Genomic DNA, 27,391 nt, shown 5'->3' with positions numbered 1-27,391 from the left:
TCGGAAATAAACAGTTGCCTCTAAATTAATTGCATTGGCTGAGGCTAGTCACGAAATTCCCTCATAAGCACATTTTCCTTTTACCTCAAAACATCGCTGGCACCCCAAAAGTATCCTTCGAAGGACTCTGGCCTCGGATAAATTTTACGGGCAGTGCCCTGCAGAGATGCTCAACAACTATTTTCCCCGCCAGGAGCACACTGTGTCCACGCGCTGCTGCGACCTCACTGATTGGTCGGGCTCCTGGTAAACAAGGAACAGGCAGCCAATGGGAGGGCTGTGCACGAGGGCAGCACGAGCCTCCAGGCCAGCGCTCGCGTGGCCCTGCCTGCCGGGCTGCTATATAGAGCAGTTTCCGGCTCTTAGTTGTAACTCTCCTTTAGTCTCTTCAGGCGGTGTACTTTTAGCCTTTCCGCGGAGATCCGGGGCTCTCTTCCAGCTGTTGGAGGAAAGAAAGAGAAGAGAGGGTTTATTTTTCTCTTGAAATCCCTTGGCCTAAGCCGCAGCTTACAATTTCTGTGGACATCTTATCGAAAATTTAGTAGAGGATTGAAGAGTGAAATAATTTTAACTTATTGCTAAGGGTCCTTTGATTTGGGGTTCTGTTTTTCCTCCCTCGTTTTTAACTCTTAAGCCAACCCAGCCCAATTATGGTGGTGATGTTCAAGAAGGTGAAGTCTTTCGAGGTGGTCTTTAACGACCCCGAAAAGGTGTACGGCAGTGGGGAGAAGGTGGCTGGCCGGGTGATAGTGGAGGTGTGTGAAGTCACTGGAGTCAAAGCTGTCAGGATCCTGGCTTGCGGAATGGCCAAGGTCCTGTGGATGCAGGGATCCCAACAGTGCAAACAGACATTGAACTACCTGCGCTACGAAGACACGCTTCTCCTGGACGACCAGCCAACAGGTGAGTGGCCCAGCTGTTTGCTGGAAGGTGAAAGCTGATTCGAGAAGAGAATTGATACGAATAAATGGAGCCTACAGTGTAGATTCTAAGTTGCTCAGGTTGTGTGGTTTGCATTTTGTGTGGCTTCCTTATCTTTTTTAGTTTTAACTTGCAAACTCCTCCCACCCCCCACCCAAAAAAGGGTGATGTGTGCAATTTCTTATGGTGCTGTGTTCTGTAGGTGATCCTGAGGGATGTTGCCTTAGCTATTGAAAGATTTTCTGTGTGCATAACTTGTTTATTCTCTTTGCTTTCTGTTTGAGATGATAGTAGCTTAAGTGTCCTGGTTGAGCCTTTGAGCACTGCAGGGCTTTGCAACTTTTTGGCCCAATGAAATGCATCAGAATCTCTCGTTTAAGAACATAAGGGATGAAAATGGGGGTTCTACAATACTCTTGTATGCTGCCCGAGAATTCCATATCGCACAGATGCATTTTAAGTGTAACAAGAAACCTAATGGCTACTCACTTTTCTCTCCCTTCAGGTGAGAATGAGATGGTGATCATGAGACCTGGAAACAAATATGAATACAAGTTTGGCTTTGAGCTTCCTCAGGGGTATGTATCAGCTAAATGCATCTGTGGACTTATCTTCCCCTCCTTTGATCACTTACTCTTCTTGGAGAGCATTTTTAAATTAATTGTTTCTTTTTTCTTGATAAAGGCCTCTGGGAACATCTTTCAAAGGAAAATATGGGTGTGTAGACTACTGGGTGAAGGCTTTTCTTGATCGCCCCAGCCACCCAACTCAGGAGACAAAGAAAAACTTTGAAGTGATGGATCTAGTGGATGTCAATACCCCTGATTTACTGGTGAGGTTCATTTTAAGATTCTATTTTTCTGGGTTTCAGGGATAATAAGTCAAGTGTCTAGGGCATTAGAGTGAAGCCCCTCAGGGAATCAAGTCCTCAGTCATCAGGGTGGGAGGGAAAGCTGCCTATTCTAAATTAGCAGTGGCAAGGAAAGAGAAGCAGAGAAAGGATCTCTAGGAATCCTGAAAACACGTTTTTCTTCTCCATTCTACATAGGCACCTGTGTCTGCTAAAAAGGAGAAGAAAGTTTCCTGCATGTTTATTCCTGATGGGCGGGTGTCCGTCTCTGCCCAAATAGACAGAAAAGGCTTCTGTGAAGGTAAGGATCTAGTGCTTAAAATGGGAGACTATTAAAACAGGAACTGTGGGTTTGGGGGTGAGGGCAGGAGACAGGGACAGATGAAAAGTCATCAACTGTACTAAGCATCGGTTTTCATCTTTCTCATTGCTAGGTGATGAGATTAACATCCATGCTGACTTTGAGAATACGAGTTCCCGCATCGTGGTCCCCAAAGCTGCCATTGTTGCCCGCCACACTTACCTTGCCAATGGCCAAACCAAGATGCTGACGCAGAAGTTGTCATCGGTCAGAGGCAATCATATTATCTCAGGAACTTGCGCATCATGGCGTGGCAAGAGCCTTCGGGTGCAGAAGATCAGGCCTTCTATCTTGGGCTGCAACATCCTTCGAGTTGAATACTCCTTACTGGTGAGTGGGTGGGGCTGGAGAGAGAAATTGTTCATCTGTCAGAACAATAGTGGTGTTTTCTCCAGATCTCCAGTCTAACAAACCACCGTCTCCTTTTCTAGATCTATGTTAGCGTCCCCGGCTCCAAGAAAGTCATTCTTGACCTGCCCCTGGTAATTGGCAGCAGGTCAGGCCTCAGTAGCCGGACATCCAGCATGGCCAGCCGAACCAGTTCTGAGATGAGTTGGGTAGATCTAAACATCCCCGATACCCCAGAAGGTGAGCTAGACCTAATGTCTGGTCTTTCTCTCCAGCCTGCTTGGGTTTGTAAAATTGGTGATGGTCAAGCATTCCTTGGCCAGGCTTCTTATCCCCATACTTTCTCTCTCTAGCTCCTCCTTGCTATATGGATATCATTCCTGAAGATCACCGATTGGAGAGCCCCACTGCTCCTCTGCTAGATGACACAGATGGTTCTCAAGACAGCCCTATTTTTATGTATGCTCCTGAGTTCAAGTTCATGCCACCACCTACTTACACTGAGGTGAGAATTGTCATTTTACCACTACATTTGCCCTAAGCCTACTATAGGAAGTTGACTTGGAGGGATTGCTAAACTGGGTTGTTCTTTTAGTTCTCACCCAAACTAAAATGTTTTCTTTCTTCCTCCCAGGTGGATCCCTGCATCCTCAACAACAATGTGCAGTGAGCATGTGGAAGAAAAGAAGCAGCTGTACCTACTTGTTTCTTTTCATCTCTCTTCCCGGACTCGTACTTTTTTAGAGACTCAGCAGTCTCTACAGTGGGGTACTGGTCCACCCCAGCCTCTGACTCTCCAGTGTAGGAGGTGATCAGCATGCAATCTCCTGGGCTTTAATGGGTGCACACTCGTCCTCAGCCAGTGAGATGTGATACGGGGTATTTCGCTGGATGGGTTTAAAAACATACTAGAAAAATTCAGGCCAATCCCATTTTCTTAAATCTCTTTGAAAATTGAGGCATTTTCAGTAGTTTTGAATAAGGGGTAGAAATGGCCTCCTGGCATGGTCTTCCCAGTGTTTTATGGAGGGGATTATAGATTGGTATAACAATAGACTTTGAACCTCTGCCGTGTAGAGGAGAGCCAATTTAGCAAACCAGGAAAATGAAAAGGAAAAAAATCACGGCCAAAACTTTGGGAAAAGGATGTTCTTAAAATTGTTGTTCCCCTTTGTACACTTATAGAAAAAAAAAAATCCCTCCAGAGCTGATTTGGTTTGGACTTTGGAGTGAGCTTCCCACGTGGATTAAAGGGAAGAAGCTCAAAGATGGTCTTTGTTCAGAAAGTACTTTAAATCAGGTATAAAGCGGTAGTAACTGTACCCCACCAAAGGTCTTAAAAGCCATTTTTAGAGCCTATTGCACTGTGTTCTCCTGTTGGCAAACATTTTCACGTGGGAGAATGTGTTTTTCTTTTCATGTGACTCCTTGGAATTGATTCTGAGGTGATGTTCTTAGCACTTTAGTTTGTGTCAAATTTGGGATTTTTTTCCTTTCTCAAGTGTAAGCTAAAACTGGTCTACTATGTCTCTAGGGGTAAGCACAATGACAAAAAAAAAAAAAAAAGTTACTGCTTTTGAGACTTTGTCCCAGTGTACAGAATTCTGCAATTCTGACACTCTAACTATATGAGAAGGGTTGCTGCTATCAGCCTTGCCCACTGTGACTTCTCCAAACCCAAGGAGGAACTCTAAATCAAAATGCCCCAACACTGTGATCAGAGCATACAGATGTTGCCATGAGAAACTAGAGGGCAGGTCTTCACAAAAGCTGTGCGGGCTCCCTTCCTGCCCAGTGTTAGGAGACAGGGATGTTGACAGCCCCTCTCTCACTGCAGCCTCTAGCACTTGCTCAGTCTCCCTCAGCCTTAGCACTTTGTTCACTGTCATGTGTCAGAGCACTGAGCTCTATCTTCCCTTTCCTGAGAAAGTATGTGGGCTGAAGGTGGTTTCATTCTTTTGTTGTTTTTTAATTGTGTATCTTTTTGTATGACAAAAACTATATTTTGTACTTAACCAGATATATTTTTTCACCCCAGGTGGGGGTATTCTTTGTAAAAAATAAATAAAATAAAGTTTTTTTTAATGGCAAAAAAGTTTGTTTTCTTGTCTCTGAGATGGTGTTGAAGACGTTATTAGAAAGAAAATGTGCCCAAAGGAGCTTTCCCCCTACTTCACAATTCACATTGTTGGAAACCTTGTAGAGAAACCATTTCCTATTGACCGTAATGAATATAGTCAGAATGCGGGTTGGTGGGGTGAAGAGGAATTTGAGCTACATTGTCTTTTGTCGAATTCACTAAAGAACTGTAGTGGGATCTTCTGGTGGTCCAAGCTAGTTTTCTACATCTATAGTTAATCATTACTAAATTCCTTCAACTTTGGAGTGCATGAAGCTTTGATTTTTGTTTTGTTTAATGAGCTCTTGAAATACAGGGAAATGAAGTTTGTGAGGGGATTTGGAAGGAAAAGGTTATGGGTCTTTTTCATAATTTGGTTTCATCATAGTTTCTTCCCAGTATAAGCCTGGTTTATATGCAGGAAGACGTAATACAGGACATAAGGATTTAGAGTTATGACCATCAAGTTATTTGAATGCAGCTACCGTTTTTTTATCTCTGCAGCTCCCATTACAGTTCATATCCAAGTACATGATCATAACGTAGTAAATGTTTGCTGAATATTCAAACCAACCCTCATTCCTTATGATATGCCTCAGCAGTTTCTGTTACTTCCTTGTAGAGTAATAACAGACTGATGGCGCAATTCCACCTCTAATTGAAATGATTTTTATTCAGAAAGGAGTGACTAGTGATGAGAAACGCTGAGATGGCAAAGGTTAGCGTACGTTCTGATTTCTGGTTCATTTAAATCTGCAGACAAATCTAGTCCTAGCCCTTATTTGGGGGTTGGCTTTTCTATGGACCTCCACATAGTAATTCCAGACCTCAGGCTCCTGGAATTTCATAAAATCAATGTAAATTGAACAGAAAGTAGGATTGAAAAGATTCTTTTCCACTTCAATCTTTGTCTGCATCTATCTTTCATTCTCAGCAGCTCTTTTGCTCTCTACTGGCCGTTGTCGTTTTTTTTTTTTACCAAGGTGTCAGCCTCTAGCTCTGCTGCCATGGTGACTGTGACCTTTACTCTCACCTCTGCCTCCTTTTCTTACCTGTGCAAGAATTTAGTGCCTCCGCCCTTTTTCAACTCTGTGACCGGAAAACTAAGTCAAAGTTGATGGAAAAGTTTTTCTGGAGCTTGTTTTGCAGGGACTGGAGGGATAGAGCAAGGACAAGAGCAGGCCAGAGGGCAGGACAAAGAGATGGAGAGACCATGGAGCACAAAAGCCTGGTTGTTTGTGTATACAGCCTGGCTACTGGTACGTGATATGAGAAGGGGATGGAGAGGGTAGATAACTTACACCCAAGGTCTGATAGAGATTTGATCCTTGAAGGGCCAGAACATATGCACCTCCTCCTGATACCCTAATACCTCAAATCCAGCACTGGCCAACAGAACTTTCTATAATGATGGAAACGTTCTATATTTGCCCTAATACGGTAGCCACTATCCACATATGACTAGTGAGCTCTGAAATGTGGCTACTCTTCCTGATGAACTGAATTTTTATTTCTGTTTATTTTAAATTTAGTTAGCTCCCTGTGACTAGTGACTGTCATACTGAACAGCACAGCAAAATCTGAGGGAGGAAGGAAGCAGCTATAGCTGTTCATCCAGAGGAAACGCATCCCTCCCTTAGAGCACAAAAGTCTCCACTGGACTTCCTTTTGCCTTCGATATACAACTTCTACCCCACCCCAGGACATCTACACATAGGCTTGCTTAAGTACTCTTCCTTAGGTCCCAGCCCAGCTGTTTCTCCATTTAAGTGGGTGGATACCTTGGGTCTTCCTTTCCTTTGCTCTTCTCGTATGCCTTTTAATTTTTAAAGAGCTATAACCTACATGTACAGCCATTTGAGGAGATCCAGTTCTTAGTATCATTTATTCATTAGGCCCAATCTGGTATAGGAAGATCTGAGAGAAGACAGAAAGAAAACTAAAGAGAGAAAAGAGCTAGAGAAAGTAAAATTAACAAGGAAAGAACAGATACTTCCACAACCAGGATCCTTGGCTACCTTGATAACTCTGAACAGACTGGAAAAACAAGGATATAACTTGGGTTGAGGCATCGGGAGGGAAAAGTATGGAGAGAAGATCTGACCAAACACCTGGTCAACAAAAAACAATCACCTAAGAGCTGAAGGTTATGAAGTGGGGTAAAAGAGTTACTTCTGCCCAGTTCTTTCAGTAGTATACAGACCCCTTCCTAGTATTTTTTCCTCGGACTATCTCTAGGTGATGGAATGCATAAGATGGATAAGGAGAATGTTTTACTGACCCTCTGATGGCCTCTGTCCCAAGCCTCCTGACCTCAATAGTTCTGGAGTAGAAAGAAAGAAACTTTTGCCCCATTCTCTGTTCTGACTCTACGTTCACTTCCATTTCCAAAGCTGAAAAACTCCCTCTCAGAGATGACTGCAGAACCAGGGCTGCAGGTCCTGGCCCAATAGGTGAGTCTATAGCCTAGAAGAAGTTCAGGGATCAGCCTCCCTATACTATTAAGGAGAAATAGTATAGTGTGGTAATTAAGCACAATACCAACTGGAGCCAAACTATCTAAATTCAAATCCTGCTTCCACCACTTAACTAGCTGTATGACCTTGCAACTTGTTTAACCTTCTCTGTGCCACAGTTTATCTGTAAAATGGGAAAGAGTAATAGTAACAACCTTAGAAGTGAGGATTTTAAAAATATATGTGGGGAAGGGAGGCGCCATGGCGGCGGCGGGAGCACATGTGGCGGCTTCGGGGCCCGCGTGGCGGCTGGCGGGGCTGCGGGAAGAAGACGCTCCCCGCCCGCGCCCCAACCTGTGAAAAGGGGTCATGCACCCTCCTCCCGTCACCGTGCCTTCATTTCCAGCCGCCCCGCGCGGTTTATCCCCACCTTCTCAGTGATGATGGAGGCTGGATTTTCATCACTTTCAGTTATTTCCAGAATGCAGCCACTTTTCCCAGTTCTGGGGGAGAACACTGAACCCCACTTCTGGATGTTCCCAGCCACAGACTGTGATCCACATCCAGTGAGGAAACTCCACTCTTTGTGCAACCACTAAGTGGCTACTGACTGGCTTCTGACCAACAGAATACAGCAAGTCATGGGAGGCACTGGAAAGAATGTTGCTGACTGAACCAGAGTATCCATGATGCTTTAGAGATCAGTGACCTTTGAAGACGTGTTTGTAGAACTCACCCACAAAGAGTGGGACCTGCTGGACACTTTGCAGAGAAATATGTACATAGATGTGATGCTGGAGGACATCCATTGTCTCATCTTCTGGCAAAAATCGTGACCATTAAAAGCAAGAAATAATATCCAGGCAAGTTATTTTCCTGGTGGTCCAATGTAGCTGTAAGAAAATAGTAAAGTTCTTTAAGTGTGAACCCTGGTCATCCACATGTGAAACCTGGGAATGAGGAAAAATGAAAGACATTCTCACACAAAAGCTGAAGGAGTTCAGTACTATAATACCTACCCTTCAAGAAATGCTAAAGGGAGTACTGGAGGATGCCAGTAACTTGAGGCCATATGAAAATATAAATTTCTCTGATAAAGTGTTCCAGGACTGACGCCCTCCTCAACCCCAGCACCTAAAACATATATTTGATTGAACTAACCTGGTGACGAACCTGCTTCCCAACTAGGATGTGACATCTGATTTCTCACTGTCTTCAGCTCCTGTGTTCATGGCTTGCCTCAGCATATTAGAGGCACTTATGTGGTTCCTCAGTGAGTTGTGTGCCTTCCAAGGCCAACCACTTGTTGACAAAAACGTAACTTCTTTACTTCTTTTGTGAATACGTGGCCTCACAAAGGCTGAAATATTTAGTGAAAATGTACTAAGGACATAATTTCTTTTTCACTCCCTGACCTACACTCTCAGTCACTGAGGCATGTGGTAAAACAACAGGGAATCAGAGTCATGGTCATGACTTGGCTGGGTCAAGTTCTAGGCCATGTGGGAAGACTCCTCTCTCCTCTGAGAAGAGACTTCTGCTTCAACCAACAGGGAGCAGCTGCTCTTATGGTCTGAACTGAAACCCCATAAATTCATATGTTGAAGTCCAGACCCTAGTACTTCAGAATATGACTGTATTTGGAAATAGGGCCTTAAGAGAGGTGATGAAGGTAAAATGAGGTCATATGGCTGGGCCCTAACCCAATGTGCTGGTGCCCCTATAAGAAGAGAAGATTAGGACACAGACATGCACACTCAGCTCATAGAGGAAAGTCCATGTGAGGACACAGCAAGAATGTGGCCAGGAGCTTCCCTGGTGGTGCAGTGGTTAAGAATCTGTCTGCCAATGCAGGGGACGTGGGTTCAAGCCCTGGTCTGGGAACATCCCACATGCCGCAGAGCAACTAAGCCCATGCGCCACAACGACTGCGCCTGCGCTCTAGAGCCCGTGAGCCTCAACTACCAAAGCCCATGCACCTAGAGCCCTTCCTCCGCAATAAGAGAAGCCACTGCAATGAGAAGCCTGCGTGCAGCAACGAAGACCTGACACAGCCTAAGATAAAATAATTTTTTTTAATTAAATGAAAAAAGAAAAGAATGTGGCCGTCTGCAAGCAAGGGAGGGAGGCCTCAGAAGAAACTAAACCTGTGGACACCTTGATCTTGGACTCAAAGCCTCCAGAACTGTGAGAAATTTAATTAAGCCTCCTAGTCTGTGGCATTTTGTTCTGGCAACCCTAGCAAACTAATACAGCTTTATTTCTCCTTAAAAAAAATGTGTGTGTATATATATATATATATATATATATATACATATATGAAGAGTTAAAACAATGGCGAAGTTATTGTGCTTGTTATCTAAAATAAAAGAGGAGGCATATTCACCACCACTGCCTTGATTAGCTCACTCCCAGGCACGTCCTCAAATTTGTTCCTCCTCTCTGACCTATTATAGGTAACACCACTCTCTCTTTGCTCCTCTTGATTCCCTTCCTGTGTTGGGGGAGCAAAACAGTCTGAGAAGAGGTCACTGTACAGAGGCTGACTCAACCTGCAGTTAATTTTGTGGTGGGAGAGGTGGCCCACTATTGGGACTCCTACCCCCAGGCCAGGACACGCCCTCTGCACACCCCCATGGTATAGCTCTGGGACCACTAGAGTTTTCTCTCTCATACTCCCAGCGTGCTTTACAGGCCTCTGGAGTAACTCTATCACCTTCTGGGAATTAATTAATTGAGCTTTCTTAACTTTTCAGTATACAACTCCAGAGGCAAGCTTCCCACCATTTGGAGTGATGAACTGAGAAACAGAGAGTGCTATTTGTGACACTACAAAGAACTCCCAGACTCCTTATTTGAAGGTATTGCATCTCATTTGATTTATTTCCCTGAGGTGGGCTACACTGAGTAGCACAAAAGCCAGTGGAGGCCCCACTGATGAGGCCCAATTTAGCCTATTTAGGCTATTCCTGTCTTGTCCTGACCTTTCCCTTGGTGTGACCCTGCTGTGCTTTCTATGGAGCCTGTTATGAAAAGGTTGGACAGACTGAAGACTGGGATTTTTCTGACTACCAACTGATTGGTCATCTCCAGGTCATGGAGTGATGGAAGAAGGAAGAGGAAAGGCAGAACATGGGGACAGAATTGTGACACCCATGGGCCTTGAGTCCTGGAATGTAAGCAAGGTCCATTCTCATTCCCTTTTGGGTGATGGAGCTGCTGACCACCTCTCCAAGTCAATCAGATGGTCGGTAAACAGGTTCTTGGAAATGTCTGGCTGGGTACCCAGCTAAGATATTTTTAACCTCATGGACAGATGGACAGGGGAAGGATTTCAGTTGCTGGGAGGGGAGGCGGGGTTCAGGAGCGTGAGAACTGTGCTTCCCTCATATGGTTCTGTGGCTAAAGACCCCTCCCTCTCCAGTTTACCTGTCTAAATTCTGACTTCCTCCTTCATCTATCCAGGCTCACAGCTTCCTTCCTTCATCTCCTGTTCTCCCATTTCTCTCTATGCGTGGGCTTTCATGCTTGTCTCATCTTCCAACTCTGAGGAATCTTTGGTTTCTGTTCCAGACCCCAAGATGTTTTTAGCTCCATATCCCTGAAGATCAGGGAAAAGGTGGTTGGGCAGGGACCAATGGCTCCTTCTCTCCCGCTGGAGAAAGGTGTCACCTGCCATTGGTACCCAAAGGGCTTCTCTTCAGTTCTACCTCCCCAAGCTGTCCTGCAGGAGAGCTCCATTCTCCCCTGTAACCTCATGAAGCTCACTGCCCCCAGCTCTTGGGAACAGAATTTGAGACCTTGGAAGTCCAGATTTGGGCCACATACACCTTTGGGAAGTGGAAGAAATGTTGATAGAGGTCAGAGGCAGCAAACCGAGGGCCCATAGGTAGAATCAGCTTGCAGCTTCTTTCTAAATATTTGAATTGGTTGTAAACATTAAAAAACCAGATCTCACTAAAATCTATTGTTCTGGCTTCCCTTAAAAAGCAACCACATTTGGTAACACTGAGCCCACATTCCTTCATGGCATCAACCTGCTAGAGCTAAAAGGGTCAGGCAGACTTATATCTGCCAGTTCTCACCACTCCCTATTGCATTACACTCACCTGCTTCACTCCTTTATACCCTTGGCTCTTGTCTGGTGTTAAGGTTTTTGCCTTAGGTTGTCACCTCTGCTCTAAGTAGAGCTTCTTCTCAAATATTTCCTCTGAAGGACCCCTAAGATTAGGGAAACTGAATTTTCCCCCGGGCTTCTGGAACAGTCAAAAGTAGCCTGTCACAAGCCAGAAATGTCTTTGAAGTACCCGTTTTATGTTTAAAAAGTGCAAATTTTGATTCACACTGCATAATATATTTGTGTAATTTTAGTATAAGAATAATTTATCTTCCCCCAGCAAATCTTAAAAGCAAAATTGACATTCTGGAAGGTGTGTAGTCTGTGGCTCCAAACATTCCTTACCACATCACCCATTGATAACCTAATTTAAGTAGCATAATGCTAAAGACATGAGACAAAGAGAGACATGGAAAGAAAGACGTGGTTAGAGAGTCAGAAAAGGAAAGGAATCTGAAAGACAATAAGAGAGTCTGAGTGGCAAGCTCTCTTTCTGGCTCTCAGCCACCCCTCCTGACCTGGCCCAGTCCAGCTCCTGAGAAGTTTATAAACATCCCTGATAGCTCTGGACAGGTGTTCGAATGGTGGCTCAGGATGGAAAGCAAGTCTCAAAACAGGAGCCAAGTAAGGGAGAGGTGAGGGGCCAAGAGCATCCAAGTATGGTCAGACAAGAAAGCCTGTCCAAGGGCCAAGACAGAGGCTTGGAGACAGGAAGCAGAGGGCTGAGAAAAGGACCGGTCAGCATTTGGCCTTCCTTTCACTGACCCCATCTTTGTTTCACATCCTCTTACCATCTCTGCCCACGAAAAATGAGGTAAAAGAGTTACCTTGACCTCCTTAGTTGACGGAATTTCCCCTCTAGAATGGCTATTTCTCTGGCCATAGCAGAGCATAAGGAGGATGAGTACCAGGGCTTCTTTCCCTGTCCACATGGGATTTCATCTATTCTCTCCAAGATAGGAAATATCCCAGATCTGTGTCTGTGACTCAGGTTAGTTTGTCCCCCCAATCCTTTTGGGTAAGGCAAAGACAGGTCTAACCTCCTTCCTATTCTAGCACTATTAAGCCTGCCCTGAGTGTAACAGAGAACGTAAGACGCAGGATTTGGATATTTCTCCTTGTCTATTTTATACCAAGGGAAATGGAATTAGAGAATGGAGAAGATTCAAGGAGAGGCAGGGGTCCAAGTCTTGGGAACCTCAGCCCACAGCTGAGAATTCCAGGAGGAGTAGAGGTTTGAGAATGAAGAACAGTCCCAGAGTCAGAGGTCACCGGGGCATAGCCCCTCCCTGCATTGGTCAGGACTGGGTCTGAGGAATCCCTGGATTCCTTCCCCCCAAATTTTGGGTGCCCAGGGTGATCGCACTTAGCCTCTCAGGTCCTGCAATTAGGGTTGGATCACTGTCTTTCCACGGACTCCCATTAGAATTGCAGGGGGAACCTCCCTTCCCTCTGGAGTACAAAATGGCAAATTAAGTCCTGTTGGGGATAAGGCAAGTAACTTTCTGAGGCGATACTAGGAAACTAGAACTTGTTATTTCCCACTTTCTGGTCCCAAATGACCTTGGGGAAAAAGTGAGTCTCAGTAGGGGAAAGGTCAGCGGAGAAAGGGTCACCACTGGTCTGGCCAGATTAGCTAACTGAACTATTCCTGTCTAGCTCATTTCTCTTCTCTGTCCTCTGGCCAGACACGCTACATGAGGGGAGATAGGGAGGACCTGCCCCACAGGCCCCTTCCTCAGTCAGAAATTCCTTGGTGGCCTGCTTGATTTGCGTCCTGGCTTGCTGATCGTGACCTTGAACTCTGCTGCAGGGGTGTCTCCTTCCTTGCTAGTTAATGGACTTGCTGATCCTTCTGCTACTTGGGCTGAAGCAGGTTCCTGGAAAGGACTGGCTAGTTGCCTGAGGTATGTTTTGCCTGCCCAGCTGAGAATAAGGTGGGGAAATCCAGCAGACGGAATGAATTCAGCAAAAGCTGGACACATCCTGACCTTTGTTCTCAGAACCATCTGGATTCTTGCAGGTGGATCAACGTCAGCTTGAAGGATTTCCTAGTGGACATCTAACTCAAATTCTCTTTCATACATGAGGAATTTGACGCTTGGAGACTACATGACTTTCCCAAGGGTACAAAGCTATGGAGTGGTGAAACTAGGACCATAAACCAGTGCTTTGCCCAGTTGAGATGGCAGCTTTTCCCTTTGGCTTAGTTCTTAAACTAGCCTAGGCCTACAAGCCACCCTTCCTTCCTTTCAAAGTTCAAACAGCAATAAAAATGAATTGAGGAAAATACATGTCTTTACCTCACCAACCATGGGTGTCCTGTCCACCCAATATTTGACCCTCCAATTTTCTTTGGTCTCTACTCCCAATCTTCTAAACTGCATGCTATAACCAGGTCTCTCATTCAGCCCTCCCTCAAATCACCTGAGTCCCTGAGCTTAAATTTGCAGACCCCAATCTCAAGCTTCCTGCCCGAGGTGGGAGGGGACCAGTAGGCTAGGGATGGAACATGGGGTATGGAAGGACAGGGTTCTTGACTGAGAACCTACCCTGCCTGGGGCAAGAGCAGCCTAGGCTGTGGGCATGGGAGCAATCTATTCAACATAAGCAGGCACGCAGTCCAGGGCTGAGCAAGAACAACGTGGGGCCTCTCTAAATGTTTGCAAGCAGTGCTTGGACCTCTACCCTTTCAGGTGGTCCTCCGGAGGACTAGCAGCCCTGACTCTACTTACTGAGTATTAGGCTTCTGCCTCAGCCTGCCCAATAGAACCTATGGAAAGTAGGGGAAAGGTCAATGGAAACAGTCTAGCTCATTCCTGGAACTGTTCCGGAATCTGGGGAAGCTGCTGGGTCCCCTGTCTCTGGCTTTGTTCAGCAAGGTCACCTGCCAGGAAGGGCAGGAGGCCAGATAGGAAAGAGTTCAAGAATGGTCTGGTCTCTCTGACACTTTGTCTTTGAGGAAGTACAACTGATCCCAAGAGGCCACTCTAACCTTTATCCTTCCCCTGTTTCATGGGAAAAGGATGTGTGTGTATAGAGGCGGGGGCAGGGGTGTGTTCAGTTCTCCTCTACTGTCTCTTGTCTAGAATCTTCTTTGCTCCCACTCTTTTGAGTACACATGCTGGCATTAGGTGGGATTTAGGAGGTCAACTGTGCCTCCAACATAGACACAAACATAGTTAACCAGATTAGGTCTGGTATGTGTGTATATGCAGGGGAGAAAGGTAAAAGGAGATTTTCCAGGGTCTTTTATTTTTGTTTTCTGTTAATTTCTCCCTAGCTACAATCACAGGCTACAGTGTGACTATGGGAAACCCCAGTGACAGGTCCCCTGGCCCCTCCCCCTACTCCACTCACACAATACCTCAGAGAACTAGAAAAGGAAACACATCAATCATCCAAATTGCTCCATAACTCTGGAATGTTCTATTTCTATTCCTGTTTCCTTCTCTGTTCTCTTGGCTCCTACCTTAACATCTACTACCACACCCAAACCAGGCTTTTAAGGTGCTTTCCCTCAATGGAGTCACAGCCCCTATTCATTCTTTACAATTGGGTCAGAAGTATCTAACATTAGATTGCCAGTCTCTATCACTTGATGTCATAGGGATTTCAGTCTGCCTACCTGAATATGGCTGGGGAATTTCTTGAAGATTCTCCTACATCCCATCTTCGTGGCTTTCAAATGTTTAGTAAGGTTGCTATGACAGCATCCCAGCTATCTGTTCCTGCCTCCTTATCCAGTCCCTGTTCTGGACATGCAGCTCACCCGTGACTGTTGCATGTCAAGTGGCTGGAACCAATCAGTACATCTAGGGCTTCCTCGGAAGCCAATCAGAGCCCAGGGAAGTGACCTCACCCAAGGGAGAACTGTGTGGGTGAGAAAGCACCTCTCAGAGCTGAGTGTCCCTAAGTCACCCCCTTCCTCTCACCCTCCTTACTTCCTGTAAAGCAACACTGCCTACCCCCTCCCCCTCCGCACAAGAAGGGAGTGAGAGAAAGGCTAACTAAATTCCACAAAGGAAGAACTAAATTCCACAGAAGGGAAACTGCAACTCAGCCACACAGCAGCTTCCGGAAGTGGAGAATAGGATATTTAGGGGGCTCCTGCTTCACAGACACACCTTTCGAAGTGGGGTCTCCAGGGCCTGGAAGAGGGCGAGTGTGCTGAAGAAGAATCGGCACTTCCTCCCTACTCCCTCCCCACACCTGGCTTTCTTGACTCTCCTCACAAAAATAGTTGTAATCATTCCTTGTAAACAAGGACAAGATCAAGGTCAAGCGTGGGAAAGTGAGGGCCTGTGTCCCTGTGAACACATGTGAACACACGTGAATCATGTCGTCCCCACTGCCTGAGGACCAGAAGCCCAGAAGCCAGCTGGTCTTCAGGGCGTGGGCTGTATACAGCTCTCTCTGCGCAGCCCCGCAGATGAGCTCCTGAATGTGCCTTGGCAGAGCTAGATGGGGATTAGGTGTCCCACCATGGGGGTAGGAGGGAAGGGGCAAAGGACAGGAAGGCTGTAACCCCCAGTGTGTCACACTGGACTCTTAACAGGTGAGGAGAGAAGAATGGCTTACTAGGCATCCCCTTCATTCCTCCAGCCCTCTCCCACTAGGTTTCACCCTGGACAGAGAGACAGATAAAAACATTTTATTTAAAAATATAAAACTGGCCTTATTCCTCCTAACTGCTCGCACCCCCAATTATCTCCACAAAGAACTATAAATGGGTAGGGGCATGTGCACAGCTGTCTCAGCTCTAATGATCCCAGTCCTTCTTTCGACCCTCCTTTCTCACTTTCATACAATTAAGACATTGGTCCTTTGTCCTTTCCCCAAGATATCAGAGGTGATACAATACCACAGGAGAGAGGGAGGGGAAGGGTAGAAAAGAGAGCTATCTGTTGTCACTCTCTATTCCTATCTCCAGGGACCAAACAGGTTATCTGGATTCTGAGCAAATGATTTGCTTGTCCACAAAACCTAATAATAGGGGACAGCTACTCTCTGTGTCCTAAATCAAGAAAGATATGAACGTCCAGGGTATTGTTTAGAGTCCTTCTTCAGTATATAGCCTCATCCATATTGTCATCACTGTCACCCCCAAAGTCCTCTCCATTGTCAAAATATGACATGATGTAATCAGTTTCCTGAAATAGAAAGAAAGAAAGGAAGGAAGAAAGGTATGTCGGCATGCTTTCAGCATTCTCCTTCATCCCTGTGTACCAGTCCCCTTCCCTCCCAATCGCAGCATTCCAAGCCTATAGTTCTCTCTGCATTCAAGCTGTAGTTCACTCTTGAGAAGAGCCTAGGGACAGGTAAAGTGGAGGGCGCTATCCTTTGGAGGCACTATCTCCTTTGGCCCTCCAGCCTTCTGAAGTTGAGATCCCCCGAGCTCATGCGTGGAAGAAAGGGGGCCTGAGAATGAAAGGAGGTCCCCTTCACCTCTTCATGCTCTTCTTCATCATACTCCTCTTCTTCTTCCTCTTCCTTCTCTTCTTCTTCTTCTTTCTCCTCATCTTCCTCTGAAGTCACTTCTTCTTCCTTCTTCTCCAGGGTCTTATGTGAGGATGAATAGGAAGAGAAACTCAGCTCACCGAAGGGAAAAATTGAGACACACATGGGCCAAAGGGGAGGAATGAATCTGGGGCCCAGGTGGTCTCTATGCGCATTTCTTCCTTACCTCTAGTTTCTGTATTGTCTCCTCCTTATCTTCTGTGGTCTTAGGGGGCCTCTTGGGGAGTAGAATGGTGGTCCCTGGTGAGAGGATCAAAAGGTGAACCACCAGAGCAAACTTCCTAGATGGCTTTCTACCCCACCCTCTTGCATAGACCATGTCACTCTGCTGCCCTCATGTGGCCACCGTGGCACCCAGCAACAATACTGGGTAGACTGGGTAGGTAGGAATTGGGAGGGCAGGCAAGACCACCAGCAGCCTTGGCCTTACAGCTGATGAAGGAAACCTCTCCTTTCCCTCCTTTTCCCAGATACACTCACGCTCCTTCTGTAGCTTCCGTACTCGGATCTTTAGCTCCCGGGGTAGACGTCGCCAATCTAGGAATAGCGGGAATGAAAAAGTCAGCAAGGCTCTGTCCTGGGGTGTCCTATGAATGAGGACTCTTTGAAAGGACAGGTAAGGATCAGGGTTAAGGGTGAGGAAGGAAGGGGCTGGGTCAAAGCTGCTTGGAACAAAACTGTGGCTTGGATGCCTCCAGAGGAGTGGGGGCCATTTAATAGGTTTTTAGGTAGAGTCTGAGAGTGTTTTGGAACACATCTAAGGCTCCTGAATAGGGTGAAGGTGGAGACAGAGGAGGGTGGATAGGGTGGTGGCTTGTGGCTTGAGGCATCTCAAGCATTTGAAAGAAGGGAGGTCAATGAAAGGGCCCATCACCTACCAGGGTTCCAATCTATGGCGTTGTCAATCGGCCCTGACATCTGATATTTGTCTGAGTAACGCTCCACATCTGAGGGATCAGAGTTCAAGGGTCAAAGTTTTATCCTTTCAGAGCCCTAGAACAGGGTTCTTCCTGAGGTCCAGCCCTCTCAAAACTCAGAAATTGTCTTTTTCCTCACCCCAGACCCAGAGCCCAGGGGGTCAGCTTCCATGAGGACCTTCAACACTCTTCTAACCTGTCCTTTTGCCACCTCAAATTACAATGTTTTTGTTATCTCCCTTAATGCAAAGGCATGGCTATATTGACTGGTAGTGTGGTACAGTGGAAAGTATACTAGAGCAAGAAACGAGAGTTTCAGTGTTCCCTTTACTCCTCGTTAATGGGACTAACTTAGGCAATTGTTTCATCTCTCTGAACTTTAGCTTCTAGGGCTTAGTAGGAAAGCACTGGTTGTCAATACATTGAAATACTGTACTTCCACACCAGTTGGTAAATATCCACTATCCCAGACCTCCTAAGTACATCCTGTACTCCAGTCCCTCCTGGCTCCCTGACCTCTCATGATCCACAAACCAAAGTGGTAATATTTTAATTACAGGGCTTCTCAGAGACCCCTTCTCGAGTTCTTCTGATTGGTTGGTACCTGCAATATCCAGATTGTTAAAAATTTTAATACATCTCCTCATTTCTATCTGTAAAATGGGCATCTTAATACTTAACCTCCTACTGTCCAAGACTACTGTGAGACTCAAAACAAACCATGGATACCATAATGCATTTCAAATGCAGGGGTAATTACTGTGATCTCCCCAGTTAGGCAGTGAGCTTTCTGTGCCTCTTCTGGCCTCTCTGGGCCCCAGCGGTGCTAAGTATAGGGCACTACTCATGGAAGGCACTCAGAACATGATACTAGCATTCCAACTGACCTCTCTTGGGGACAGCAGGCCGGATGTAGTAGGGGAGCTGCCTCATGGCCCCTCGAAGCTCCTGCTTCAGTGCCAGGACATATTCCCCTTCCTCTCCTGAGGGCAGAGGCACTGGGTGGAACTCCAAGGGCTAAGGAGGCAGAGGCAATGGTCAATTCAGGGAGAAAATGCTGGAGTACAAATCTGGGAGGGCCTCTCCTCTCCCCACAATTCAATCCAATGCTCCCACTGAACAGAGGACCAAGGCAAATGGGTGGAGCAACACAGCATTTTGAAAGCTGGGGAGCTGGGAATGTAAAAAGTGAGGGTAGACACTTCCTTGTCTGGAAAGCATCCCATATAAGGTGGGAGTATACAGACAGGGAGGGGCAAGATGTGGATGATTTTATGATGGCTCAGGAGGAATCCAGGATCATACACGGTCAGCCAGGGGCATATGGGAGTCTTGGGAAAGGAGGGCAGACACTCACAGGGAAGAGTGGAGAAGGCTGCAGGGTGGGTGGGGGCAAAGCATCCCCCTTCCCAATGCCCACAGCCTCCATGCTGAAGGTCAACTGGCCACGGCCACGACCCCGGCCCCCACCCCGGCTGGCCATGATGGAGGGGGCCTGGGGATTCAGACATCCAATAGGAAAAACCTGATAAAGACAAAAACACAGAGAAAAAGTACAGTAGAACAGACAGAAAGCCAGGGAGGTACAAGACACTCAATCTTTTCTCCCAGAGACCTGAAAAGCCAGTTTAATTCAACAAATTTTGAGAAGGCATAGTGCCAAGCAAGGTATTTCTAAAAATATAAAATATGGATGAGACACGGTTCCAACAGGACAGATAATTGCAATATGGTGTGACTGTAGCACAATGAGGAAAGTGACTAGACCCTTGGATAAAACTTTCCTAAGCCCCTAAGTTAATTTGATGTTTATCACCATTTGCATATCTACATATGATCTTTGAATTCTTTCTCTCCCTCACTTTCCAAACCCAACCAGGCCTAAACTCAATCTAATGCAATGCATTTCAACAAAACATTTATTAAGCATCTACCATGAAAAAGGTAGTGTGCCAGACACTGGGAGGGAACAGGAATGAGTCATCAGTCTCACTGTCATTTGATTGGGAGAGGAGATGTATGTGATAAGAGCCATTACAATCAAGTTGATCTTTTTAAACACCACCTGGAAACAGAATCTTAGAATGGAAGGACCCATGGAGTCTTCTAGCCCAAACACCCTCCCAGTACAGTACTACCCTCTGTAAGTCGTTGGTCATTCAGCTTCTGGTGGCATTTTCCTAAGGAGAGGGTGTCCATTTTCCTCCAAGACAGCCCATTCCACTGGAGATGAACTGAAAGTTCCTCCTGCTACCGTAACTGAACTTTGCCTCTTGTCATTATTTTTGAGAAGCCAGTCAGAGAGCATGGGGGATAAAGAAAGTCATCAAATGAAAATGAAACTTGAAGGAAATGAAATCGCAGTAGCAGGGAAGATACCTAGCACCCAGATCTTGGCTCCTAATACCATTTTCCAATAAAAGGAACCAGGGCTTCTTGGAGAAATGGCCGATTCTAGGACTGGGGCAGGAAATATACAAGATGAGACTGAAGCATCTTGTAGTGCCAGAAAGTAAGAAAGTGCTCAAAAACACAACACACACATTGATGGGGCTGTGTCAAAGGGGCATAAGAGTCGACTGAAAGAGCTCCCAATGGCCAAAGCGTGAACAATTTGAGCAATAAAGTAGTATTGGATTATAACACCAAAGTATAAAATAAATATCCAAGAGACCATACTGATATAAATAAACGTTTGAACAAATTAATACGTGGTAGAGAAAAAACAAATTTCTCATGCAGAATTCCAAATAAATTATGTAGATTCCACCCTAAAAAGGGAGAGTGTAATTCCCCACGCCTTAAGTATGGCCTGTGTATAGGGAATTTTGTCCAAAACAATTTTGGAAAGGTGGGGGGAGTAACTTTACAGTGTAGAAACTGGACAAGCATTACTTCAGTCAGATGACCAAGGTTTCAACACGAACAAAATTAAATCATATTGTTAGTATGTACCCTTAATATGATGTGATATCCTCTTCCCCAAAACTGATAACCCCAGTCTAATCAGGAGAAAAAAGCCAACAAATTCCAACAGAGGAGCATCCTATAATATATCTGACCAGTACTCTTCAGAACTGTCAAGGTCATCAAAAACAAGGAAAGGTCACACTTCCATTGTAAAAGAGAGAGAGCTGTCCTAGCGGTGACCTTCATAAAAACAAAGAAAACCATTCCTTTTGTTTTCTCATTATAGAAGTAGTATATATTTATTCTAGAAAATTTGGAAAAACATAAAGGTATATATAAAAATACCTATTATTTCATGACCATGATGTAGTAATAATCATTATTAGTATTTGCATATGGATCCTTTCAATTTCAGTTATGTATGTATACATACATATACATATATGTTTGTGCATGTAAGTATATGTATGTATAGACATATTCAATACATAACAGGGCCATGATAACTAAATATAATGTGGTATCCTGGATGGGATCCTGGAACAGAAAAAGAGCATTAGGTAAAACTAAGGAACTCCAAATCAAGTATGGACCTTGAATAATTATAATGTATCAATATTTGTTCATAAATTGTAACAAATATACCATAATAATATATGACATTAATAATAGGGGACACTGGTGCCAGGGCATATGGAAACTTTTGGTACTATCTGCTCAGTTTTTCTGTAAATCTAAAACTGTTTTAAGAAATAAATTTTCTTAATTAAAAAAAAGCAAAAAACTTGAGTAGCAAATTCAAAATGCACAGTTTCTCAGACGTTCCTTATCTTTCATTACCCTGACAGTTTTAAGGAGTACTGGTTAGGTGTATTATAGGATGTTCCTCTGTTTGAATTTTTCTGATGTTTTTCTCTTGATTAGACCGGGGTTGTGTGTTTCAGGGAGGAAGATCACAGAGATGAAGAGCCATTTTCATCACATCATATTAAGGGAACATACTAACAATATGTTAGCTATGGAGCAACAAGAGACAATATAGTATAGAATTATGATCTCTTAAATTAGTGATTCATAATATAACTCCTCCCACGGAAAGCTAAGAGGACTGGGATGGTGAGGGGAGGCTTTAGGAATCACAAGGTCTCAAGTTTGGAACAGACCTTAGATATCATGTATTCATTCACTCATTCTTTCAACGAATATTTATTGAGCATCTACCATATGCCAGACATAATGCTAGACAATGGGGATCATATTGAATCCTCTACTTTAGACCTGCATCCCTCCTTTGATAAACCATATTTAGTAAATTGTTATCCACCTTCAATTTAAACTTTTTAGTAAGAGAACTCCCTCTCTCACTTTGCAGGTCATTCCATTTTTGGATATTTGTTCTTCAATCAATATTCAACAAATAAAACAAGAAATACATGGCTCAACAAAATGCACTCCACTAAAGATTAGTTAGGGGAAAAAAAGATTTTAAAATATGTACAAGGTAATCTGTTTTGTCAAACACATACACCCACCCAGATATATGAATTAAAAAGTTGTTCTTGAAGGATATACAGCAAAAACTAACATTGGTTAATTGGAGGTGATGGGTTTTGGGGTTTTTTTGATGATGTGTATTTTATGGGTTTTTTTTTCCTGTACTGAATAGGTGCTGCTTTTGTAATAAGAGAAAAATATTCATTAAAAAATTAAAAATATAGTAAAACAGCATAGTAGATGAGATTAATAATATGCAGCAGGAAGGAGAGGTGGGAAAATGTGTGCCTGAGGTATTTGGAAAGTTTCAAGTCCAAGTGCCAAGAAAAATGTCAGGAAAAGATGGCTGTTAGTTAATAGATTAAACTGTGATCTGACTTAAAGAACACATCAGAGGAGAGAGGATGTCTTATGGACACTAGAGAAGTAGTAAGAATTTGCCACCATGTCTTCAGGCCCTTTCAAGGGAAAAGACACTCTAAGTAGACAGCTTAGATGTCTTTCCACCTGATAGATACAGTTCTAGCAGTGGACACAGGAGCTGTTTTGACTGCAAAGCAGTGAGGAGTTAAGAAAAGGCCATGAGCTTTCAGGTTAGACAAATCTAACTCCATTTCCACATACTAACCAAGTGACCCTCAAGGATGTGGGGTAAAAAGAAGACAAAACTTTAGTTAATTAAGGCACTAAACTGGTTGGGAAACTGTAAACTATCTGTACCCCACTCAGCTCAGGAATCTACAATGAGTCTCTTCTATTTAAGATTGTGATTGAGTCTAAATTCTTGAAGATGTTTAAGGTTTCCCATAACCTGGTCCCAGACTGCTCCTCCATAAACATCAACGCTCCCTAGTGTTTACCCCTGTACTCTCCTTCCCCTGCAAACAACAACATCTCATATACATTATACTCATTCCCAATTAAGCATAACTGTGTGATGTGGTAGAAGTTACTATGAAGCAGGTTTCAACAGAACATACAGAAAAACAATTACATCAAATTTAAGAAAGGCTGTACATGTAGTGGTTAAGAACATGGATTTGAATCCCAGTTCAGTCATTTTCTAGCTATACAACCTTCAGCAATTTATTTAATAACTGTAAACCTGTTTCCTTATTTGTAAAATGGGAATAATAATAATTTAAAAACCATCTAAATTCATTCAATGAATACTTACTGAGTTCTTATTAAGTGCCAGGCACTGTTCTAAGTGCTAGGGATGTATCAGTGAGCAAAATGGACAAAAAACTCCTGCACCCATGGAGTTTAAATGGAGCTTACATTCTAGTGGCGTTCTCAGTATACAAATGTTTCAGGCCATGAGACTGGGTGAGATTCCTAAAGGAGTGGATGTGAAGAGAGAAAAGAAGAGATCCAGGGACTGAGGCCTGGAGCACTCTAATGTTTACAGTTTGCTATATTTGTAATAAATAAGACAAGGAGTTAACACTCATATTAGAACTCATGGAAATCCAAACGAAAAAAAATCACCCCAGTAGAATAAATGTGCAAAGAACATGAATAGAATAAATGTGCAAATAAGCAATTAAGAAAAGAATAGCCAATAAAACCATTCTTTACCTATCAAATTAACAAAGATTTAAAAAATAATCAGGCTGCCATGGGTTTTTTTGAGATGGACACTCTCATACCTTACTGGAAGGACTATAAACACAGTCTTTTGGGGGAGCAATTTGACCCCTTGAATCTACAGCCTTTTAAAAGTTTATATCCTCAACCCAGTAATCCCACTTTAAACACTTATCCTAAAGAAAGCATCAGATATATAGTCAGAGATATAAGTAAAAGCATGTTTATCAAAGAGCTATCCATGGTAGCACAAATTCTGAAATAACCTAAATGGTCCAACAAAAAAAATGAATGGTTAAAAAAAATCAAACATCCATCTTAGACCATTATGTAGACATAATAATTATTTCAAATAATATTTAAAGGCAGAAAATGTTCACAATATAATGTAAAGTGGGGGAAGCATGATATAAAGTTGTATTTGTTGTATGGCCCTATGTGTGTAATATAAACACACAGATGTATACATAGGTATAGAAGCAGAAAATAACTTGAAAGGATACATATTAAAATAATAACACTATATCACGGTCATGAAATAATAGATATTTTATACCTTTATGTATTTCCAAGTTTTCTAAGAGAAATGTATATTACTTCTATAATCAGAAAACAAAAGGGATGATTTTCTTTATCTTTAAGAATGTTACCACTAGGACAGCTCTTCCTCTTTTACAGTGGAAATGTGGATTGCATTTTGTTGAGCCACGTATTTGTTTTATTTGTTAGATACTGATTGAAGAACAAAGTTAGATAGGAAGTTCTTTTACTAAGAAGTTTAAACTGAAGCTGGATAACCATTTACTAAATATGGTTTATCAAAGGAAGAATGCATATCTAAAGTAGAGGATTCACTATGATCCCCATTGTCTAGCATTATGTCTGGCATATAGTAGATGCTCAATAAATATTTGCTTAAAAATGAATGAATGAATGAATACATGATTTCTAAGGTCTGTTTCAAACTTAAGACTTTGTGATTCCTAAAGCCTCCCCTCACCATCCCAGTCCTCTTAGCTTTCTCCCTTCTCTGGACTGTGGGAGCAATTATATTATGAAACACTAATTTAAGAGGTCATAATTATATACTGTATTGTATTTTGTTTTATCTTTTATTAATTTTTCCCTAATTACATTGGAGTTTAAATTCTTCCTCCCCAATTAATTCCACCCAATTAACCTTTATTGGGCACTGTGTATTAAATATTAGAACCTGCCCTACAAAACCTTATATTCTAAAAAGAATAGAAACATTAAAGAGGGATTGAGCACTAAGTGCTCCAACAGAGGTATGCCTACAATGCTATCGTCAGACTGGGGAACAATTAATTCTGCAAAAAAAGGTGAACCAGGAAAGCTACAGGTAAAGGTAACATTTCATCAGAGTCTTGATAGATAACAGGAGTTTGTCAGGCTCTTAACAGTAATAGATTTAGGGGAAGCTGACCCCATAGCAAAGAGTCAGAGGTACCAGAGTGAGTCTTTCACTTTCTCCTTTAATATATCTCCCCTTTGCGCGAAAGAAAACTACGGTTCTCTGGCATAAAATCAACAGAGCAATGGGAGCCCAGAGGAAAAGGGTAGGGAACTAGCAGCGGGCTGATCCAACAGGCTGCCGGAAAGCGTTGTGTATCTAGCAGCTTGGCCTTGGTGAACTAGTTCGGAAGGTGTGGAACGGAACCAGGTCAGAGCCACCAAGTCGGGGCCTTACCTGCTGCCCCTCCCCCACGCGGAAAACACGCCGCAGCCAACTTGAAATTTGCTGGTCTTCCTCAAGCTGTTGGCGTTCTAGGTCCGCCTCCCAGAGCTCCCCATTGGTGAGTTCTCCCGGCCAATCTTGGAGAAGCCGAGGAGGGAGGTCCGCCCACTTGAAGCTGAGGAGTGGAGGGAGGGAGAGAGTTCGCCGGAACTCAGGCTAGAGAAGCCGGGTGAGGAGAGAGATGGAGTTGCAGAATCAACCAAGGGTCAGTCATTTCACACCTCATCTCAGATGGAGGATCCCCTTGGCTAGCGACAGTTCACAGAGGGAACCTGACTCTCACATCTCACCGAGGGACTCTGTTGAGGGAGCTTACACAGAGAAATGAACCTCTGTGAAACCTGCTTCTTAGGCGTCGTTCTTTTTGTGACTCTGTCTTCACACTGGGCCTCTCCTTCTTTACTCCAACCTTCCCTTCAATCCTGCACTGCCTCCCTTCAGCACCACCAATGAATATTTCTTTTCTAGAAAAATATTTTCCTGTGGGTTGCTGCCATGTCTGTGAGAAGATGGAAAGAGGGTTTGGGAAAGGAAGGATTAGGAATCAGATAACCAGAGTTGAGGAGACAGGGAAGGAATCCAGTGTTTCCTGCATTTCCCACTGCCTTCCATTTCCTCCTAGCCCTTGGTAAAAGCGGGCACGGTGGGAGGAGGAGTCCCACTTTCGCAAAAAACAAACAGAGGGAAAGAGTTCAGAGTAGAGATAGAATCTAGGAGTTAGTTAAGAACAATAACCCAGACGTCAGAGAAAATGGCCCTGGGAGTGAAGCCTCTGGACTGGGAAGGCTGTAGGTGGAGTGGCAAGCACAAAGTCTTTGCAATAGGACAGAAACAGAGCTGTGAGGCTTTGGAGAACTTAACTTTACTAAGTCTCAGTTTCTTCATCTATAACAAGAAAATAATTCCTACTTTATAGTGTCGTTGTGAGGATTGGAGATAATGTATGTAAAGTACTTGGCACATGGTTGGTTTCCAATAAATGGCAGCTGGTAAAATTGGGTAGCTTCCCTGCAAATATTTCTCTCTCCCGCTTCTCCAGGAACATTGTATCTTGTGTCTGGTGGCCTCCAGCCTCTGAATTACCTCAGGTGAGTTTTCCAAATCCTTAGGCTTTTTTCCTCACTCCCCCTCCCACTCCCCCTGATGCCTTCCAGCTGGACACAAACTCATTCCTAAAATATGCAGATGGAAGCTATGGTAACCATGGAGACAGGGCAGATGGTGAGGAGAGGCAGAGACAGACAGTGAGAGAAACCGACTGCTACAGACAGGGAGAAGAAGACTTTAAGGAGCGATTCAAACAGAGACCTTTAAGTGAGATGGAAAAATAATGATTCTAAGCAAGACTGAGAGTAAAGAGATGCAATGAGAGAGGGTGTGTTACAAGGTTCACTCTTCTCTGCCCCTTTTCTATCTCTCTCCTTCCCACCCCTCCAAGAATATGGAGAGGAGACAACTGGGAATGCCCCTTGCTGTATCTAAAAATGATCCCAGATATCCAACCTCTTCATACTTATCTAAGAGGTCTGTACAAGGGAGCTGAGGTCCAAGTTTATTTGTGGTACATGGTCCGTTTTGGGGGAGGTGGAACGAAGATGTATCGCTGTGTGACTCCAGCTCCCCCTGACATTTGAACTATGAGAAGGCAGCCACAACTCTTGCCTCGCTCTGCACAGTAAGGACCCCGGCTGTGGATCGCCATCGCCTCTCTCCACCCCTCTGCACAGTGTGCCATGTGCTGTGTGTGGCAGGTCAGATGTGGCGCACAGGCGCGCATCAACACACCAAGCTCGGAGAATGGGGATCTGCTGAAGCTCAACGCAGAACTAGGATGGTCCCAGTCTGGGTCGCGGAGGAGTCTCCTAAGGAACACTTAGGTTTGTTGTGACTGAGGGGAGGTCGGCTAAGCAAGGGAAGTCAGGATTGGAGCCTCTAGCTTTTGAGGGTTTATGTGTGCATGAGTGGGGTAACGGTTTGGTGCCCGACGCCCCCACCCTCAGAGACTAGGCTATAAAATGAGAGGCAGAGC

The 27,391-nt window shown here is 44.2% G+C and overlaps 2 protein-coding genes and 1 long non-coding RNA gene across 3 annotated transcripts; 1 reads left to right on the top strand and 2 right to left on the bottom strand.

The window, feature by feature from the left end:
* The first annotated feature begins 347 nt into the window (after window positions 1-347).
* TXNIP (thioredoxin interacting protein) lies at window positions 348-4,575 on the top strand. The gene is made up of 8 exons (XM_024732672.1): window positions 348-903; window positions 1,427-1,499; window positions 1,606-1,753; window positions 1,970-2,072; window positions 2,206-2,462; window positions 2,564-2,720; window positions 2,834-2,985; window positions 3,115-4,575. The coding sequence occupies exons 1-8, from the start codon at window positions 651-653 to the stop codon at window positions 3,148-3,150; spliced, it is 1,179 nt and encodes a 392-aa protein (XP_024588440.1). The 5' UTR covers window positions 348-650; the 3' UTR covers window positions 3,151-4,575.
* On the bottom strand, window positions 4,010-15,463 carry LOC112391343 (uncharacterized). Its single transcript, XR_003001475.1, has 2 exons — window positions 14,801-15,463; window positions 4,010-7,948 (listed from the first exon to the last, which is right to left on the bottom strand). It is a non-coding gene; the product is annotated as an uncharacterized LOC112391343 (long non-coding RNA).
* A 331-nt stretch (window positions 15,464-15,794) lies between these two features.
* On the bottom strand, window positions 15,795-25,456 carry POLR3GL (RNA polymerase III subunit GL). The gene is made up of 8 exons (XM_024732673.1): window positions 25,315-25,456; window positions 18,967-19,134; window positions 18,497-18,626; window positions 17,571-17,639; window positions 17,173-17,229; window positions 16,859-16,932; window positions 16,621-16,734; window positions 15,795-16,325 (listed from the first exon to the last, which is right to left on the bottom strand). The coding sequence occupies exons 2-8, from the start codon at window positions 19,090-19,092 to the stop codon at window positions 16,239-16,241; spliced, it is 657 nt and encodes a 218-aa protein (XP_024588441.1). The 5' UTR covers window positions 19,093-19,134; window positions 25,315-25,456; the 3' UTR covers window positions 15,795-16,238.
* Window positions 25,457-27,391: the final 1,935 nt, after the last annotated feature.

This window comes from Neophocaena asiaeorientalis, unplaced genomic scaffold (assembly GCF_003031525.2).
Source record: "Neophocaena asiaeorientalis asiaeorientalis breed wild unplaced genomic scaffold, Neophocaena_asiaeorientalis_V1.1 scaffold128, whole genome shotgun sequence".
Lineage (NCBI taxonomy): Eukaryota > Metazoa > Chordata > Mammalia > Artiodactyla > Phocoenidae > Neophocaena > Neophocaena asiaeorientalis.
The sequence above is the reverse complement of the archived record's forward strand: the minus strand, read 5'-3'. Positions and strand labels throughout refer to the sequence as shown.

Excerpts from the sequence above, each read along its gene's own strand:
- POLR3GL (XM_024732673.1), bottom strand. The coding sequence starts at position 19,092 with ATGGCCAGCCGGGGTGGGGGCCGGGGTCGTGGCCGTGGCCAGTTGACC. Across the intron at positions 17,640-18,496 it reads GCCTGCTGTCCCCAAGAGAG|ATGTGGAGCGTTACTCAGAC; the intron begins GTCAGTTGGAAT and ends CTGATCCCTCAG. Across the intron at positions 17,230-17,570 it reads CGCCATAGATTGGAACCCTG|ATTGGCGACGTCTACCCCGG; the intron begins GTAGGTGATGGG and ends CGCTATTCCTAG.
- TXNIP (XM_024732672.1), top strand. The coding sequence starts at position 651 with ATGGTGGTGATGTTCAAGAAGGTGAAGTCTTTCGAGGTGGTCTTTAAC. Across the intron at positions 1,754-1,969 it reads TCAATACCCCTGATTTACTG|GCACCTGTGTCTGCTAAAAA; the intron begins GTGAGGTTCATT and ends CATTCTACATAG. Across the intron at positions 2,463-2,563 it reads GAGTTGAATACTCCTTACTG|ATCTATGTTAGCGTCCCCGG; the intron begins GTGAGTGGGTGG and ends CTCCTTTTCTAG.